The sequence below is a fragment of the Ahaetulla prasina genome, chromosome 5 (genome assembly GCF_028640845.1).
Source record: "Ahaetulla prasina isolate Xishuangbanna chromosome 5, ASM2864084v1, whole genome shotgun sequence".
Taxonomy (NCBI): domain Eukaryota; kingdom Metazoa; phylum Chordata; class Lepidosauria; order Squamata; family Colubridae; genus Ahaetulla; species Ahaetulla prasina.
The window spans coordinates 26,380,678-26,400,314 of record NC_080543.1 but is presented as its reverse complement, the minus strand read 5'-3'; the positions used below and the strand labels follow the sequence as shown (position 1 = coordinate 26,400,314).

At 38.6% G+C, this 19,637-nt stretch overlaps 1 protein-coding gene across 1 annotated transcript in view; it reads left to right on the top strand.

The window, feature by feature from the left end:
* Positions 1-19,637, top strand: part of MIPEP (mitochondrial intermediate peptidase) — a 60,215-nt gene that overhangs the window by 17,145 nt on the left and 23,433 nt on the right. Inside the window, exons 9-14 of the mRNA XM_058185816.1 lie at positions 424-484; positions 1,048-1,100; positions 5,984-6,137; positions 6,649-6,726; positions 12,611-12,815; positions 13,832-13,941. Coding sequence (XP_058041799.1) covers positions 424-484; positions 1,048-1,100; positions 5,984-6,137; positions 6,649-6,726; positions 12,611-12,815; positions 13,832-13,941 — 661 coding nt within the window. The remainder of the gene's footprint in view (positions 1-423; positions 485-1,047; positions 1,101-5,983; positions 6,138-6,648; positions 6,727-12,610; positions 12,816-13,831; positions 13,942-19,637) is intronic.

The window sequence follows — 19,637 nt, the reverse complement described above, 5'->3', positions numbered from 1 at the left end:
TTTATTAATTAAGTGAGCAATTTCGTCTTGTATCAAGGCAAAAATCCTTTTATAATTTTATACTAATACAAACACTTATAGAACCAGCTTGGTGTAATATTAATTTATCAGCTAGAAATTAGGAGACCTGAGTTCTACTTCTGCCTTAGGCACAAAGCCAGCTAGATGAACTTGAGCCACTCAGGCTCTGTCCTAAGACAGTGATGAGTAATTTCTGAAATCTTAATTATTTTCTAATAGAAGAAGGAAAGATTCCCATATAATTTCTTAGTATTATATGTTGTTGAAACAGTCAAAGAAATGAAGAAATTGCATTTCTCTCTCTGATAACATTTTATTCTGTTTTTGCTTAAGTTATATTTATCTTTATACAAATTAATTAAAATTATTTAAAGAAAAGTTAATTATAAAATTGTTTTGTAGCACTCAAAAGGATTTTGAAATGATGGAAGGTATGAAAATGAAACTATATCCGTTCAAATCAGTAAGTGATGCATTTTCCCCCCTTATAACTAATCTAAGTTGAACCATAATTTGAAAAATATTTTCAATAATTACAACAATAAATTGACTTGATGTATAACTTTCCTTTTTATTTTTGTATTCATGTCATTTCAACATTTGGTTTCAGTATTAATATTTTTAAGAAATAGCATGCTGCAAGATAGATACTGCTTTCACTATAACAAATAAAAACTTAAGATAGAAAATATAATATGGTATCTTAAATTAGACCTATTCAGGGTTGATATAAGGTTCAGAAGAATGAGATCAGACTTTGAAAAACTGCACAAATTTTATAAAGTTAACTGGGTCATTATCTTTTTTTTGTTTCTGCCTTTGTTTCTGTTTTTGTATATTTTTAATACTTTAATTATGTAGACTTAATAAAATAGTGCGTGTATTCAAAAACTAGGGCTAAAGTTTTCAAAAACACAACCCTATGTAAAGTATATTACAATATCATTCATAATAAGTTAACCACCGATGTGATACCTACTAAAATACTCTGTTAGTGTTTCAAAATTTGGTTTCTTTCATTTTCAGAAATTAATGCCTTGGGATCACCCATACCTTAGTGGTATCTTGCGTGCTGAGAGGTGAGCATTGGGTCCTTCTGTTAACCTCTGTGGTTTTTTAGTTATTATTAAGAGTTGTTAGGCATGAAAGATTAGGTTCAGTCTCTGATAACTCTTTTTTTGGGTTCTTCCTGCCCAAATAAGATATTTTTCCACGTCAATACCTTAAATTGGAACTTAAAACTAAAAAGAGCAGCGAAATCTACCAATAATCACTTTAATTATCTTCAGAGTCAGTTCGGAGGATCCTATAATTGCAGTGAATTATTTTGGAAGGGCAAGGAAACAGGTAAATCTTATTATCCGGTACAGCAAAATCTTTTCAGCTTTGCTCTATTATTACGGCAATAGCATTTTCAGATACTTCAACACTAGGGGGAGTTCTTGCCTAAATTTCATTATTTTTTTCACAACTGAAAAGTTTTATTTTGGATGAGCAGTCTTTTAGATCACGTACTAGTAATGTGATTTGCATTCTACTCAGAATTGCATTTTTTAATAATGGTCTGTGATACTATTGCTTTTGCTCTCTATATTAAAATCCCCTCAGTACTATATTTTTGAAGAACCATGAAACAGGGGTCTTTAGAGAGGCATTTAGAGATATCCGAAGGCTTTTGGTGCCCAGATGGTGCCACATTAGGGACTTTTTGTTATTTCAGTTTATACAATTAATTTTGTGTATTTTAATATAATATTGTAATTGTAAACTGCTTTGGGTTTTCAGAGAAGCATATAAGCTGAAGTAATGCAATTAAATTAATAAATGACTTCTAAAAAAAATAAAGCTTTTGAGAAAAATAAGTTTGCTGCATATATTTAAAAATTGCTAGACCGTTTTTAATTAATTTAAGATGTGTATTTTCTTGTACCAGAAACAGGCAATGTGAGGCTTTAGAATTTGAACCCCAGACACAGTGAAAACCCCTTAATCTCCCAACACATAGACAGAGTCAACAATAGTTTCAACTGAGAAACTAAGAAACCTAGTCCAAGCTAAACAAAAAATGCTGGGGGATTTCTGGAAGTTTGGCGTTCAGACAGGTCAGCCATCCATAGACACTTAAAGATAAACCAAATTTACACACCATTCAAAATACACACTAAAAAAGGTAAGAAGAAAACAAAAAGACCAGAACACATCATGTCCAGCAGCCTGATAAGTGGGGATTAATAGCAGACAAATAAACAAGCTGGAAACAATATCCTTATCAAGAAAGTACAAGGAGAAAACCACACACCCTACCAACACTGGCAGGGCAAGCTATTGTATAAAAACAGGGAGCAAACCCAACACTCACTAGCACTCATGATGTTACCTATTGTACCCTATGACTATCATTAAGTGTTGTATCTTAGAACAGGGGTCTCTAACCTTGGCAACTTTAAGTCTGGTGGACTTCAACTCCCAGAAAACTCCAGCCAGCTGGCTGGGGTATTTTGGGAGTTGAAGTCCTCCAGGCTTAAAGTTGCCAAGGTTGGAGACCTCTGCCTTAGAATTCTTGATGATCTTTTTATGTACACTGAGAGCATATGCACCAAGACAAATTCCATGTGTGTCCAATCACACTTGGCCAATAAAAAATTATATTCTATTCTATTTGGGTAATGAAATGTTTGTAAGCAAATAATCAAGCCCAGAGAGCACCAAGGACTTAGTTCAACCCTGAGCTACATATATTCTCTTCTATTGGATTTTAGAATGTAATTTATTAGCACGACTTAATTTTAATTAAACATGCTCAGGCGTCTGAGACTCCAATCCTGTATATAGATATTTGACAATAAGTCCTACAGGACAGATTAAGACATAATTATGAATCAATTAGGACTGGTCTGTGCATGGACTAGCAAATTTCCAGTCTTGATTGAAAAAGTGCTTGAGGATACAATTCACAAGCTTTTGATAGACTGTATTTCTTACTAAGGCTGTAATTGTATGTTTGGGAATAAATCTCATGAAGCTGAGTAGGGTTTCCTATGTTTGCTTATTTAGAAATCTCAAACATCAAATTAAACTTAGTTGGTTGAAGGCACCCTGCAGGTCTAGGTGATAATTTTTGGGTGATCTGTTTTATTTCAACTGTTAAAATGGTAGCTAAGTATGCATTTCTCTGAATTTTGAAAAATATTTATTAAGATTTTGTTTATAAATGAGGAAAAATGCACGTACACATGTACACATGGATGCCACACAATAAATATTGTAAGTTAAGGATCTGAGACATTGATTATCTCTTAAGTCTGTTTAAGGGTGCAGTCTGGAGAGACAAAGACAGAGTTCATGAAATGGATATACAGTATATATAATACACTGTAAATCTTGGACTGTGGAAAAGATTGCTTCAAAATGTGTCTTAACCACAAAGCCATGGGTGATTGTGAGTTAAATCCAATATCTTAGCCTAAGATGAGGCAATTTTGTGGCCAAAACTGACTGTGTGATCAGGACCTCTAGAGAAAGTATGTTGAGGAACCTCCCATCCTCAAGTGTGTGGGCAAAATTGAAAGGTTCTCTCTGTGGTAAATCCCCACTCGGTGGAACACCCTTTACTTAAAGGTTTATTATTTTATTGACAACACAATACAGAATCTTTACTGTTTGATGAGCGCCGCATGAAATCTCAGCTGAATAATTTGTAATAGATATTTGAATGTAATAATTTTCATAATTATTACGGCTATCAAAAACCCATTCAGTGAAGTTGATGGCAGTCATACACAACATATTTTCCCCAAATGTTCAGTCTAATTGAGGGTAATTTTATATGACTGTATTTTGTTTAAACCACTGAAAGCATACAGGCTTTGATATAATTGTTTATCATGGCCCACTGAAATTATTGCCCTTTAGTAGCACAGTCTTTAATGTTTGAATCGTGCTGTTCATAAGAATAATGAACAAACTTTATTTTCTTCATTGGACCAGTTGACCTGATTTCTTGCCTATAAAAATCTTATTGAGCCAAACTGAAATCCTTGGATTCTTTCCCCTTCACAAACCTCCACCAGTCCTGCAAACTGTTCCTTTTAATGTGAATCAGGATTTCAGTTCAAATAAAACAATGTCCTCTTTAATTTATCAGCTTTATTGCTATGTATGTTGGGCTATCACACAATAAAAAGTTTTCTATTCAGTTGTTTAGTTGATATATTAGTCTAATGTTACTTCTGATATAAATTGCAAAATCTGCTCTAAAAAGCAAACAATACATTACAATACAATACATTACAATGTAATGTAATGCAATACAATACACCTACACGATCAACGATAATTACATTACATTATATTAGGAAGCTGGAATGCTGTAGAAAGGCTTGAATATCATTTTGATTCTCAAAATACTTCCAGGCTTCAGATGGATTTCCAAAGTTTAAGGAAGGGCTGTAATCCATAGTTCTTTTGAAAGGCCTGCAAGCCCAGAAAGGAAGACAAAGATAAGCAGGAACATTAGAGAGAAGGTGGAAAAGAATACTCTGTTCAGTATTTTGGGACTAGTTAAGGTTCCCAGGAAGCATTTGCAAAACCATCCACTTGTATTTGATTAATTTAACTGCCTTTTATTTTGATCATAGGGATTATATATTTTTCTTATGAACTGGTTTATTGGTCACCTGGAATAATGCAAGTAATCTGCCACATAAATTCCTTAAAAAAATTTTTTTAAAGGCTTTTGATGGTATCTTTTAAATGGCCTTTACATGTCTAGTGATAAATGATATATGTCTGAATGCCAAGCTTCCAGGAATTCCATAGCATTTTTGGATTTGGCTTGATCTAATATATTACCAGATTGCCAATTGAAACTGTAGTTGAATCTGTCCAAATTTTGTGAAATTAAAAAGTTTTCATCATACTTTCTGACTGCCAGTTGTAGATGCATTTTGCCAGTCTTCTAACTGTCTTTTGTAGGTGTTACTATGTCCTTAAATTGTTTACTACACTCTCAACACTGATAGTTTCCTACCATCAAGTCATCTTACTTCATATGGCATAATCAATATATTGAGAACCAAATAGAATAGAATAGAAATAGAATAGAATAGAATAGAATTTTTTATTGGCCAAGTGTGATTGGACACACAAAGAATTCGTCTTGGTGCATTTGCTCTCAGTGTACATAAAAGAAAAGATACCTTCATCAAGAATCATAAGGTACAACACTTAATGTTAGGGTACAAATAAGCAATCAGGAAACAATATCAATATAAATTGAAAGGATACAAGCAACAAAGTTACAGTCATACAGTCATAAGTGGAAGGAGATGGGTGATGGGAATGATGAGAAGATTAACATTAGTGCAGATATATTGTACAATATATACAAATATATTGCAGACTCTTAATATTTAGGAATGTGCTTATTAGGTTTTGTGTAACTATTCTGATCTGACATCATGCCTAATACAAGATGATGTGTGAGTCCATTATCCAGCTGTTTTCTTTCCTCACATCGAGTGGTAACATCCAGTATGATGTCAATAGGCTGTTGACTTTCTTTGCTTTAGAAAGAATATCCATTGATGTGAGTCAAATAAGCGTAGAGAGCAGTGGAAATACAACTATCTAAAATGCCTTTTTCATACATAATTTGCATTTGTGGAAGAAGACTAGCAATTTCTCTAAAATTCCAGTCTCATTAGCAAATGCATTTATAAGTGTATCAATGTATATAAAATATCAGATGATTTTATTTTTATTTTATTTAGTTGTATCTTGCCTTTATGGACAATGAACATATCCAATACACCTTCCACCTCCTATTTTACCACAACAAGAACTCTGAGAAGTGGATTGAACTGAAAGAGAGTGACTGACCTAAAGTCACCTAGTTTGTGATGTATTTAAGAGGGTTAGCCTTATGTTCTTTTGTAACACATGTTCTTTTTGGATGTTTTAGGTATAATATTGAACCAAGTCTATATTGTCCCTTTTTCTCTCTTGGGGCATGTATGGATGGACTGAACATTTTGTTTAATAAGCTTCTAGGAGTCTCTCTCTATGCTGAACAGCCTGAAAAGGGAGAAGTGTGGTGTGAGGATGTTCGTAAATTGGTAAGAGATTTAATTTCCAAATATCTCGAAGTTAAGAGATAAAAGCAATAAAGATACTACATCTAGAAAGTGGGAATAACAATAATAATCTTTCTCTACTATCTATTTAAAACTTTGATTACACTACTTGAGTTGAATCTATGCTAAATTAGTTCTGCTTTAACCTTGTTGAAATTCTGTTTCATCAATCATAATTTATTTGATTTGACTTGGAGAAATTATTGAAATTGATGATTGGTGTTAAATTTGTGATTGAGGGGAAAAAAAACACCAGTCAGATTTACTAGGCTTATGAACATTTGTAGGCTTCAGGCTCTAGCAATCACTGAGTTGTTTTCGGTGAGCAACTAGGATTCCGCTAAGGCTGATTCTGTCTTCAACCTGCCTCCATTATTAGATGAAAATCAAATGTGGAATGCAGTTAAGCAGTTTTTAATATTTAGTTTTTGTTATGAAATTATCAGCGCTCGTTACCATGGCAAAATTTTCAACTTTCACGTTTTATTTTTAGGCAGTTGTCCATGAACAAGAAGGATTATTGGGATATATTTACTGTGACTTTTTTCAAAGGCCAGACAAGCCTCATCAGGTAACTCTCTAACATCAATGATCGCTTTGAATTTATCTTATCCCCACCCTCCAAAAATTAATAGATAGTAAAATATAAAACATATTTGATTATTCAGAGTAAATCAAGGATATCCCATTTAAAGTACATTTGGTTAAAAAAAAACTGAGTTAAAGAAAATCCAAGTGGGTTTTTTGGTATTTTTGCAATAATAACATGTTTAAGAATACAAAAATAATGCGGATGATTGAGAATTAGAATACACTACCTACCTTTTTTATGTCACCTGCGTTAGAAGTAGATACTTTCAAATTCCTTCTGTGCCACCTCAGACATCCAGAACTGCCAGGCTGACCAGCTCCTGAATTGCGGCCTGAAAAGATGATGACTTTCAGTGGCCATTGTTTAACATTTAACATAGACTTAAATGAGGACATGAAAAATCCCATCACTTTGAGATTTTGGAGAAAGAATGCTTTAATGCTTTAGTTCTTTTGTGATATAATGTCACACAGTTAAAACTCCTTTCTTCATTTTAGTGCGTACAGAATATTTTGGCCATTGGCTATGTTCTCTTAAGACAGCAGGCCCCAAATCAGGGAGAGTGGTTTTTCCATGGACTGAAGGGAGTGTGGTTTCGTGTGCTGCCTACATCGTGCAGATGGGCCTTCATTTGTTTGTGTGGCCCAGTTTATGGCATGCTGTGGACCAGTGGCAGTCCATGGACTAGGGGTTGGGGACCCCTGTTTTAAGGCATATCCAAGAAGATAAAGTTTTACATGTTCTGAAAGATCAATGGAGCATGAGTTCCTATTTTCCTTTGGTTATATCAGAAACAAATACTTGCATTTGAAATCAAAATCTATTTCAAATAGGACTATCCAGTAAGCCTTTTGTAAATGACAATATTCCTTGATTGAAACACAAACCATATTGGAATTAAAATAAATTATTCTTTATATATTTATTCAACTTTGAATATTTTTAAGGACAGAAAAGTAGACATAACTCAACTAATGAATTCTATTATATCAGAATTTAGGTATATCTCTTCAGATGTAGCTGAACTATAACTTTTATAATTTTTCATTATTATAAATAAAATGGTTGGTTTGGGCTGATGGGTTTAATTTTAAAATGAATGGTAATCTTAAAAACTACTTTTTCCAAATCAGAATGAATATGTTTGGAAAGTGTTTTTCCTTCAAAGATGGTTAAATTAGATTACACTAGATATAAAATTCTGTCTATTAATTACATGTTTTAATAACACTATCATCTTAGATATTTCTTGCTTGGTCTTGGCCATTTTGGAACATTATGTTAAGCAATATACATATGGGTCTCATCCTTAGATCTGATAGTAAAGTCCTATGCAAAGGTATTGCTTCCTGGTGAGAATATGTTTAAAAGTATAAAATTACACTGTTACATTTTAGGATCTATGACTGAGTGAAAGCTCATGGAAGGAGCTTTCCTCATTCCCTTGTTCTGGAAGTCCCCATAGCTTTCCAAAAGGCACTTTAATTAGGAAATTCTCATATACTATTGGAATGAAATGCTTAGTGGAGATAGGAATTTCTGTAATCCTTCAAAAATAACTCATCATCTACAGAAAGTGAGATCTCTCAAAGCCCAGAGAACATACTTACTAAATATTGGTTGGCAGGTGTGCATTAAATTTCATTCAAATTTAATTCAGGGATTTGGTGTTCAGTTGAAATTAAAAGGAAACTAGAAAAGAAATATATAAAATATGTAGAAGTTTAAGTCCTGCAAAAGGACTTGTTTTGCTTAGTCAGCAATAAACATAATTCAAGTTTTGATATATTTTGATATAGTTTAAAAATTAAAATTTTACATAATGCTATAATTGTAAACAGTTTCTGACACTTACAAATTGTTATTATTTATTTATTTATTTTATTTTTCATATTTTTATACCACCCTATCTCCCTAGGGACTCAGGGCGGTTCACAACCAGATAAAAACATACATATAAATACAAATAAAATATCCATTAAAAAACTTATTATAATTGGTCGAATAATTAAAATAATTAAAATAATAATAATAATAAAAATAATAAAATCCCCATTAAAACCAATTTGAATTTAAAATCTAGTCCAGTCCTGCGCAAATAAATAGATGTGTCTTAAGCTCGCGGCGAAAGATTCGGAGGTCGGGAAGTTGGCGAAGTCCTGGGGGAAGCTCGTTCCAGAGGGTGGGAGCCCCCACAGAGAAGGCCCTTCCCCTGGGTGTCGCCAGCCGGCACTGTCTGGCCGACGGCACCCTGAGGAGTCCCTCTCTGTGAGAGCACACGGGTCGGTGAGAGGTATTCGGTAGCAGCAGACAGTCCCGTAAGTATCCCGGCCCTATGCCATGGAGCGCTTTGAAGATAGTCACCAAAACCTTGAAGCGCACCCGGAAGACCACAGGTAGCCAGTGCAGTCTGCGCAGGAGAGGTGTCACATGGGAGCCACGAGGGGCTCCCTCTATCACCCGCGCAGCCGCATTCTGAACTAACTGGAGCCTCCGGGTGCACCTCAAGGGGAGCCCCATGTAGAGAGCATTGCAGTAATCCAGACGAGACGTCACGAGAGCGTGAGTGACCGTGCATAGGGCATCCCGGTCTAGAAAGGGGCGCAACTGGCGAACCAGGCGAACCTGGTAAAAAGCCCTCCTGGAGACGGCCGCCAGATGATCTTCAAAGGACAGCCGTTCATCCAGGAGAACGCCCAAGTTGCGCACCCTCTCCATCGGGGCCAATGACTCGCTACCAACAGTCAGCCACGGCTGCAGCTGACTGTACTGGGATGCCGGCATCCACAGCCACTCTGTCTTGGAGGGATTGAGCTTGAGCCTGTTTCTCCCCATCCAGACCCGTACGGCTTCCAGACACCGGGACAACACTTGGATAGCTTCGTTGGGGTGGTCCAGTGTGGAAAAGTACAGCTGGGTGTCATCAGCGTACAGCTGGTACCTCACACCGAAACCACTGATGATCTCACCCAGCGGCTTCATATAGATGTCGAACAGAAGGGGCGAGAGAATCGACGCCTGCGGCACCCCACAAGTGAGGCACCTCGGGGCCGACCTCTGCCCCCTTGTCAACACCGTCTGCGACCGATCGGAGAGATAGGAGGAGAACCACCGAAAAACGGTGACTCCCACCCCCAATCCCTCCAACCGATGCAGCAGGATACCATGGTCGATGGTATCAAAAGCCGCTGAGAGGTCTAATAGGACCAAGGCAGAGGAATAACCCCTATCCCTGGCCCTCCAGAGATCATCCACCAACGCGACCAAAGCTGTCTCAGTGCTGTATCCGGGCCGGAAGCCGGACTGGAACGGGTCTAGATAGACAGTTTCATCCAGGTACTGGGGTAATTGACATGCCACCACACTCCCTACAACCTTTGCCGCGAAACGAAGGTTGGAGACTGGATGATAATTACCTAAAACAGCTGGGTCCAGGGAAGGCTTCTTGAGGAGGGGCCTCACCACCGCCTCTTTCAAGGCGGCCGGAAAGACCCCCTCCACCAAAGAAGCATTCGTAATCTCCTGGAGCCAGCCTCGTGTCACCTCCTGAGTGGCCAGTACCAACCAGGAGGGGCACGGGTCCAGTAAACACGTGGTGGCGTTCAACCTACCCAGCAACCTGTCCATGTCCTCAGGAGCCACAGGGTCAAACTCATCCCAAACAATCTCAACAAGACCGCCCTCCGACATCTCACCCGGATCTACCCAATTTTATTTATTTATTTTTATTTATTTATTTATTCAATTTTTTTATACCGCCCTTCTCCCGAAGGACTCAGGGCGGTGTACAGCCAAAAATAAAAACAAACAATACAATATATAATTTAAAATACAAATTAAAATTTTTTGGTCCAGACCGTCCTGAAGCTGAACGATTTTATCGTATAGATAACCACTAAACTCCTCAGCTCGTCCCTGCAACGGGTCATCCCGCTCCCCCTGTTGAAGGAGGGAACGAGTCACCCGAAACAGGGCGGCCGGGCGGTTATCTGCCGACGCAATGAGGGAGGAGACGTAGCAACGTCTCGCTTCCCTCAGTGCCACTAGGTAGGTCCTATTATAGGACCTAACTAGTGTCCGATCAGCCTCCGAACGACTGGACCTCCAAGAACTCTCTAGGCATCTTCTCCGGCGTTTCATCCCCCTCAGCTCCTCGGAAAACCAAGGAGCCGGTTGGGACCTACGCCGGGTCAGAGGCCGCAAAGGCACGACACGGTCTAAAGCCCCCGCCGCAGCCCGTTCCCAGGCCGCGACTAGTTCTTCAGCCGTGCCGTGAGCCAGACCCTCAGGAAACGGCCCAAGCTCCGTCCGGAACCTCTCCGGGTCCATCAGGCGCCTGGGACGGAACCAACGTATTGGCTCCGTCTCCCTGCGGTGTTGGGCGGCGGTCAGAAAGTCCAGGCGAAGGAGATAGTGATCTGACCATGACAAAGGTTCTGTGACTATTTCCTTCAAGTCCAGATCCTTCAACCACTGACCAGAGATAAAAATCAAGTCCAGTGTGCCACCCCCAATGTGAGTAGGGCCATCAACTACTTGAGTCAGGTCCAAGGCCGTCATGGAAGCCGTGAACTCCCAAGCTGCTGTCGATGATGTGCCGGATGATGGCAAGTTGAAGTCCCCCATGACTATAAGTCTGGGGGTCTCCACCGCCTCTCCGGCCAGCACCTCCAGGAGCTCGGGCAGGGCAGCTGTCACGTAGCAAGGAGCCAGGTACGTGACAAACAAGCCCATCTGACACCTATGACCCCACCTCACAAAGAGGGATTCACACCCGGCAATCTGAGGTACAGTGGTCTCCCTCGGCTCTAGACCTTCTCTAATAACAACCGCCACCCCCCCACCCCTACCCTGAGCTCTCGGCTGATGAAATGCACGGAAACCCGGTGGGCACATTTCAACAAGGGGCACGCCCCCTTCAGTGCCCAACCAGGTTTCCGTAACGTCTATAAGATCCGCGGCGCCCCCCTGGATAAGATCGTGTATTAGGGGGGCCTTATTGACCACGGATCATGCGTTGCATAGCATAAGCCGGAGGCCCAGGCTCTGAGGGTCTTGACCATCCGGGGAACGGGAGAAGTCAGAGGGATCGGGGCGCGCAATCGCCTGCAAACATCGAGCGCACGACCCCACAAAACGATATGATTCCCCACTTCCGCCATATCTGCCCCTCCCACTTACCGTACAAATAGGACCACCCTCACTAGAAGCGGGCCATTCCTGCGAGGCAGGGGCACCTCGCAAGCGCAAGAGTTCCAATGCAGAATATCGCATATATAAATAAATAAATACACAATAGGAGATAGAGGCCGACGAGAGGCGATAATGTCTAGGATGGCAGAATGTAATACCAAGTCCAAATGGATACCCATCATCCGATAACTCTTCAAATGGTGGCTGGCTTAACGATGGTAAAAGATGGAATAATAGGCAGATAGAGTCTGTGATGATAAAATTGCTACTACTCTGCCCAAAGCTCAGTCCTAAAATCCATAACCTGAAAGAGGTGGTACTTCTCTCCCCGTCAGCGGTGTCCACAGATGTTTCCAGATAGATGTTTCCAGATAGGGCCCCCAATAGATCACAAATCAGTCTCCAGTCATCTTCCCCAAAAATTCCAAAAACGGCCATGGCCTAAGAGTCTCAACCGGCCATGTAAAATGCATGAAGATATAATGCAGATGACAAATGTTGCAGTCGACAATGTAACATTCTAATCCTGGGAAGAAGCAGGCCCAGCTAGGCCAAACCAGGCCGAACTATTGTGTTGGTATTACTCTAAGATATTAACATGGCAAAATATTGAATATTTCTGATAGAGAATGTTTATGTGAGTGTGTATGTGTTTTTAAAAAAAATATAGGATTGTCATTTTACAATCCGTGGAGGCAGACTGCAAGAAAATGGAGTATATCAACTTCCTGTCGTTGTCATAATGCTAAGTTTACCTCAATCCAGTAATGGTTTACCAACGTTGCTCACTCCTGGAATGATGGAGAATCTCTTCCATGAAATGGGGCATGCTATGCATTCTATGCTGGGAAGAACACGTTATCAACATGTCACGGGTAAGCAATCAATATTAAAATCCAAGTATTTTATGATGTGTACACTACATATTGGTTCTTGTTGTATATGAAAGATACTGGCCTTCTAATACGTTTAACACAATCTTTGCTGGCTGAGGAACTCTGGGAGTTGAAGTCCGCAAGTCTTAATGTTGACAAGGTTGGAGAACCCTGATATAGACCACCAGCCACAGGGGATTCTCTTAGCCATGATGGAAATAACATCTCAAAGTTATAATGCTGTGTCTTTCAAGTCTCCCTCTCCAAAAACCAACACTGCCCTTTTCTGAGAAAGCTTTGGGTACAGTTTTTGAAAAGTAACAGATACTGTTTTTGTTGCTCCAGAAAGTGGCACTCTGGAAAGGCTTGAAGTACATAGGCAATTATAATAGAGGAAAAACTTGATTTGAGGAATGACGTTTTTGATAGAAAGAAATTATTTCGTCATCAGATGTCTTGAAATAGTCGAAAAGAAGCAGCAAACCAAAAAAACCTGTTCTTTAAATGATTGACATCTTAAACAATAAAGGAAACAATATGAATGTTAGATATGTGATCTCATTAGACAGATGGGGATGATAATATTTGCAGACAGGATTAAATTCTCAGGCATAGTTTGATATTTTAAGTAAGCACAGAGTTAAGGCAATTAGACATTTGATGTTTAAAGTGAGACCAGATTTGCTGCAGCCTGGCTTAAGTTTATAAAAGGGGGTGATTCACAGCTTTGTAAGGTGCCTCACCCGGTTGTTCAAATATTTTGTTTTACTTTGTGATTTGCTGAAAATATGTAGGAGTACTGTATAAATTTAGCTTTCCTGCCAATGAGCAGAGTGATACTATAAAATGAAATATTTACTTGACAATGAGTTAGTGCAGCTTTATCATGAGTGCAAAATGGAAAGTTGAGAAAACACTGTCTGTTGAGAGAGACAGAAAAAAAAAAATACTTTCGCTTCCCTTGTATTTTTTATTATATATATTTTTGGATTTTTTTTCTATATCATCTTCTGTAGGTACAAGGTGTTCTACTGACTTTGCTGAAGTTCCTTCTATCTTGATGGAATACTTTGCAAATGATTACCGAGTAGTGAACCAATTTGCAAGACATTATAAAACGGGTCAGGTAGGAAAACATTTTTTCCGTAAATGAGTCCAATTACATAATGTTAAGTGAAAAAGTATTTTATTCTCTCCACTTCTCCCATTTACCATTATACAAACAGAAGTGTAGTTGTTGAGTCTGTTTTTTTAAAAACTCTTCCCAAATCAATACTATCTTACCTTTTTATGTATTATAGGATTTTTCAGAGCATTATATAGGCTAGGGATGGTGAAGGCTGTTTCAAAATATTCAGTATTTTTAGCAGATTTTCCTTATTTATCAGAATCAGACATACAGTTAGTCCTTGACTTACAATGGCAGCTGAAATAGAATTTCTGTCACTAAACCATATGATCGTAAAGCAGGACTTAATGACAGCAAGTCTCTGCAGTCTTGATTGCTTTTCCATGGTTGTTATGTGAGGCAACTTCTTGCTGGCTTCCCACAACCAAAGCCAATGAGGAAGCTGGCAGGAAGTTGCAAGTTCCAGGCTAATAGGAGGTAAATATTTACTGCCAGTTGAGAGAGGAAGGGAGTGTATTTGTGAGAGGTGCAGCATGGGTTAGAGAGGGTGCAAAGGGGTACACGAGGTGTGGCAAGGGTCAGAGAAGGTGCATGAGGATGCAAGAGGTATGTGAGTTGCTGGTGTGGAACAGCACAGAGGGACTGAAGGAGGTTATGTGGGTGGGGAAAACACCCCAGCAACCTGTGACCTTCCCCCGCTGGCTTCTCCATTGACTTTCTACAGAAGTCAGCATTCAGCAGGGAAGATTGGAAATGGCTATGAATCAGTTGCCAAGTGCCCACTGCTCATTATCACATTTATTCAGCGCCGTTGTAACCTTGAATAGATTGTAGGTCAGGGACTATTTCTGTAAGATTCAGTTGAAAAATTTGATTGGAATGACTGTCCTTCAGGATTTCAGTAGATCTGCTTATGTACGTGAATGTGCCACACTTTGGATATGTAGTAGAAAAGGTGTTCCAGAAGGGATGTGGGGGCATGCACGCCACAACTATTGGCATCATTTTAAAGAAGCTGCATATTTTCCCAAGAATGTGTTTGAAGTAAGGAAGTGCTGACAGCATATGTCAAGATGCTTCAGAGTCAATATGGGCAGGCTGCCAGTGTCTCCATATCTCCCAATACATATTTTCCTGGGATTGCAGAGCTACAAAGCAGATCCATAAAAAGACACAGCTTCTCTAAAGAGGTACGAGGAAGTATAACATCAGTGTCCATGCTCTTCAAAAACCTCTTGGAGCAGAAATGATCCACATAGTCTTTGAGTCCATGCAATTTTATTTCCAACAGTTGTTGGACATGTTTTGCTTATACAATAAAGATAAAGGTAAAGATTTCTCTAGCACATATGTGCTAGTCGTTCCAACTCTAGGGGGCGATGCTCATCTCCGTTTCAAAGCCGAAGAGCCAGCGCTGTCCGAAGACATGTCTGTGGTCATGTGGCCGGCATGACTAAACGCCAAAGGTGCACAGAACGCTGTTACCTTCCCACCAAAGATGGTCCCTATTTTTCTACTTGCATTTTTTTTTATGTACCTTCAAACTGCTAGGTTGGCAGAAGTTGGTACAAGTAACAGGAGCTCACCCCGTTATGCAGCACTAGAGATTCAAACTGCTGAACTGCCAATCTTTCGATTGACAAGCTGAGCATCTTAGCCACTAAGCCACCGCTTATACAATAGTGCTTATCAAATTAAAAATATTCCCAAACCTAAGCATTTAACATCAACTTCACATAGATATTTTCTGTTGCAAAGGAAATTGTAACTTTTTAATCACTTTCTGGAATTATAGAATTGAATGGTGAGTTGAAAGAAAAATGCATCCAGGAACTATTTGTACAAAGTAATGGTAAACATGCTTTCTTTGAAGTGGGTCCACAGATTGTTTGCAGGCTTATTGTTTACTATATGGCCATCTCTTTATTTTTTTCAAATGCCTTGACAGAATTTGTTTCTTTTTAATTCACAAATTTGGAGCCAAGCATATTAGAACTCATTTCTTACATATTCCAAAGTCTGATCTGCGGTGGAAACTGATTGGCGTAAACTTGCTCTGCACCAGGAAGCAATCGAGTCAATTTTAATTTTGACTTGATGAATAGACAGGATGGCAGGATTAGGATTCATGTCTGCAACTGCTTTTTTGGTTGTAATGATTTTAAATATGTGCCTCTTGTGTATATTTTTTAAAAATGAAATTATTTTAAAAATAATGATTGTTTGAATGTTTTATCCTTTGCAGTTTTAAATATAAATATGCGTAATCAGAGTTTGAGAGTAAACCTGTTGTTTGTTATGGTAATGTGGCTTGCTTACAATCTATCTTGTTTTAGGAAAAATTTGTTTTCAGTCTCTTAGAAGCGGAGCCAAAAACATGCTTGCTTTCTTCTTCATTAGTTATGCTCACTGAAAAGTGTTGCATTGATTTAGTGCTCCTAATTATGTCAGTTTTACAAAAATTTATGCAAAAGCTTTTCATCAAAGATTCTTGGTTGCAGAACAAAAAAGTAGATCTAAGAAGTGAAGTTTCCTTAAACAAAAGAATTATGTGAAAACTCCGAGTAAATAGTGCTTTTTTAAACAGCTTTTACTTCTCAATAAAAGTCTAGTCTGTGTATCTTCTTCTACATAAGACTTGCCCTTGCTAGATCAAACTGAGGAAATTCCAAGGGCAGCTTTCTTTTCTCAGTAACGATTTGTCATATTTCTCACTAACTTCTACATGGTGAGGACCTTTCAAGTTATTCTGCCCTAAAGCTTTTCAGAAACAGTATGAATTTCTGTAATGTGTTTGAAAGTATCTAGTCATCTATGACAATAGCTATCAACGCAATCTTGTAAATTCACTGATAATTATATATTAGGTATTCTACTTCCTTTGGGCTACTCATAATTTCATAGCCTGTATATACCTATACAGTATAAACTATACACTACTTAGTATCCCACTGTGCCTACTGTTCCTATCCTATTGTTTCCTTTTGTTATATCCAATTAATATAGTTATTACATACTCATGCTTATATATATGCTTATATATTGTATAGCTATTTTATACTGATGCTTATATATACTGTGTGACAAAATAAACAAATAAAAAATAAATAAAATTTCCAGTCAGTCATTGTTCTATCCTTTCCTTCTGAAGTTTCTGTATGTCATAAATTATAAATAGATGCTTCTGTAGGAGGGCTGCTCCTATAAATTTCATTTTTAAAGCATGTTCTGGACATTCAAATATCTCGACCATGTGATAAATAGGATAAAAGAATTATGCACTTGGTAAAGAACCATAAAGATCATCTAAACCAAATGCCTGCAACGTACAGGCATACAGGTTAAATCATCCTTTAGTGGTGGCCATGCAGGCCCTTAAAAAGGTGCAGAGATGGAGAAGCCATAATCTGTAGGTAGACTGTTTCCCTATTACACAGATTCTATCATTAGGAGTTCTTTCTTTACATGTAAATGAAATGTAGGTAATTGCAATTGATGCCCATTATATTTGGTCCTAATTTTTGTGACAGTGAGAAATAGCTCTCGACCATCTTCCGTATAGTACCCATTTATTAGCTGAACACTGATACTATGTCACCGTTTAGCCTTCTTTCTTCAGATTAAATATCCCAAGTTCCATCAGCCTGTCCCCATAGCTCATGTCCTCAAGTTCTGTATCATTTTCATCACCATCTTCTGAATCTATTCTAACCTATTAAAATCCTTCTGGAAATGTAGTGCTCGAAATTGCACATAGTGCTCCAGATGTAGGCTTACCTTCCTCTGGTTTGTTACTGGCTCTATAAACAAAAGCCGCGTCACCTCTCGTAATCTAAATTCATGATTAGCATTTAGTATCTACTGGATTGTTTCTGTGATAGGCAGGCTGACATTTTGAAAGACTAATGAATCATTAACATTGAATAAATGTTATGAAATGAATTTTCTATTCATTTTCAGCAAGTATTTAGAAATGCTTGCTTCAATTATAACTGGACAACCCATGACTTATTGAATCATTGTTTCGGTTAGGTCATTGTTTCAGAGATATCGATTGATTCAGAGGTTGTTCAATCAAGAGAACGACCATGGGCAGGCAAAAAAAGCAGTGAAAGCAGAAGCCATTAGTGATTTGCTGCTGGCTCCCCCATTGACTTTGCTTTTGGGAAGGTTTGCAGGGACAATGTAGCATAGGTTGCAAGTTGTGTGGGTAAGTTGTACTTCACTCATGCCTCCTCCTCCAGTCTTTCACCTTGCACCCCCTCCTTGCACCACAAACTCCTCAGACCCTACTTTTGTGTACCCCTCCTAATCTGCGCTGCAGTCTTCCGCAACCTCTCTGACCCTTACCTTAACCTTACTTTTTGGGTACCCTCCCTGGTCCACACCATGCACTCTTGCGCACCCTCCTTTGCTGCATCTCTCACACACACCCTTGCTTCCTGAGGGCAGCAGCCACTTCTAGCCTTGGTTTTGCAACTTCCTGCTAGTTTCCCCACTTCTTCGCTTATGAGAAGATGGTAGGGAACGTCAGCAATCATAATCAAATTTAACCTTCCTGCTGGTTTTCCTATTGACTTGATGGAAGCTGTTACAGACGATTGGAAATGATGATTACGTGACCCTGGTTGAATGCAGCAGCTCAGCGGTACTGAAATGGCAAGGCTGAAACAACCACAGCCTTGTCAAATTTCAGTGCCATAGGAGTAATGGATCCCAAATTTTGTAAGTTAGTCTATTTGAGGTATCTTGGCTCAATCCTTGTTGAAATAAATAAATTATAATTAGAAGTGCCTCATACACACACTTTTCCAATGTATTCCACTTTTCCAACCTTCTGTCAGTCAAACCTGTGCATAGATATAATTTGCAACAATTCCATATTTACAGTTGCCGCCGAGCAATTTTTAAATATGCATGACTACAGAACAAGTTGTTCTCCTATAGTTTTCACATACAACAGGATGGATATAAATGTGATTTTGCTATAAATATGTATGGAGGAAAATCTCATTTTTGCTCAGATGCTGATGCTCTGATGCTAGGGGCAATATGGTGCTTCAAATAAGATAGGGTAATATTTCTCCCGTGCACATATCCTGTGGACTGTGTGACACAGAGATAAATTATTTACTTGTGTTACCCATTCCCCAGTTACAAAGAACTCCCTCCGTTTGCTCCAGGGAATTGCAAACCTGAGTTTCCATTCAGTGTCTTTGTGGGATTGTGGTTTACCAAAACATCAGTTAGCAGGGTTCTGCTATTTTGTCCTGTCTTAAACAGAAACCCTCTTTTTTGGGAGGAGGGATGTGATTTGAAACAGCTAAAATATAAAACTGTGAAAAATGCAAGTTACATAGGAAAAGCCAATTTGGCTGATGCTCTGCTAAGAATTAGAGCTCCATAAAATAACCCCGTTTACTGCTGTGAAACGTTTCTCAGTGTTTTTACATTGTTATTTAAAAAAAAAGTTTTTTTCCCCCAGTGGAGAGATGTCAAATGTGCAAATGCGAAATCTGTTTTAAATATTTTAGGTACCATAGTAAGACATAACCAGTCAAAAAGGACATTTAAAATGCAAGACGATATTGTTGGATTATACCAAAAATCCATTCTTTCTTTCCACCTCCAAAGCCGGCAAATAAAAAGCATCTTCTGCAGCTTGTCTCCTTGCATACTCATAGATCTCCTGT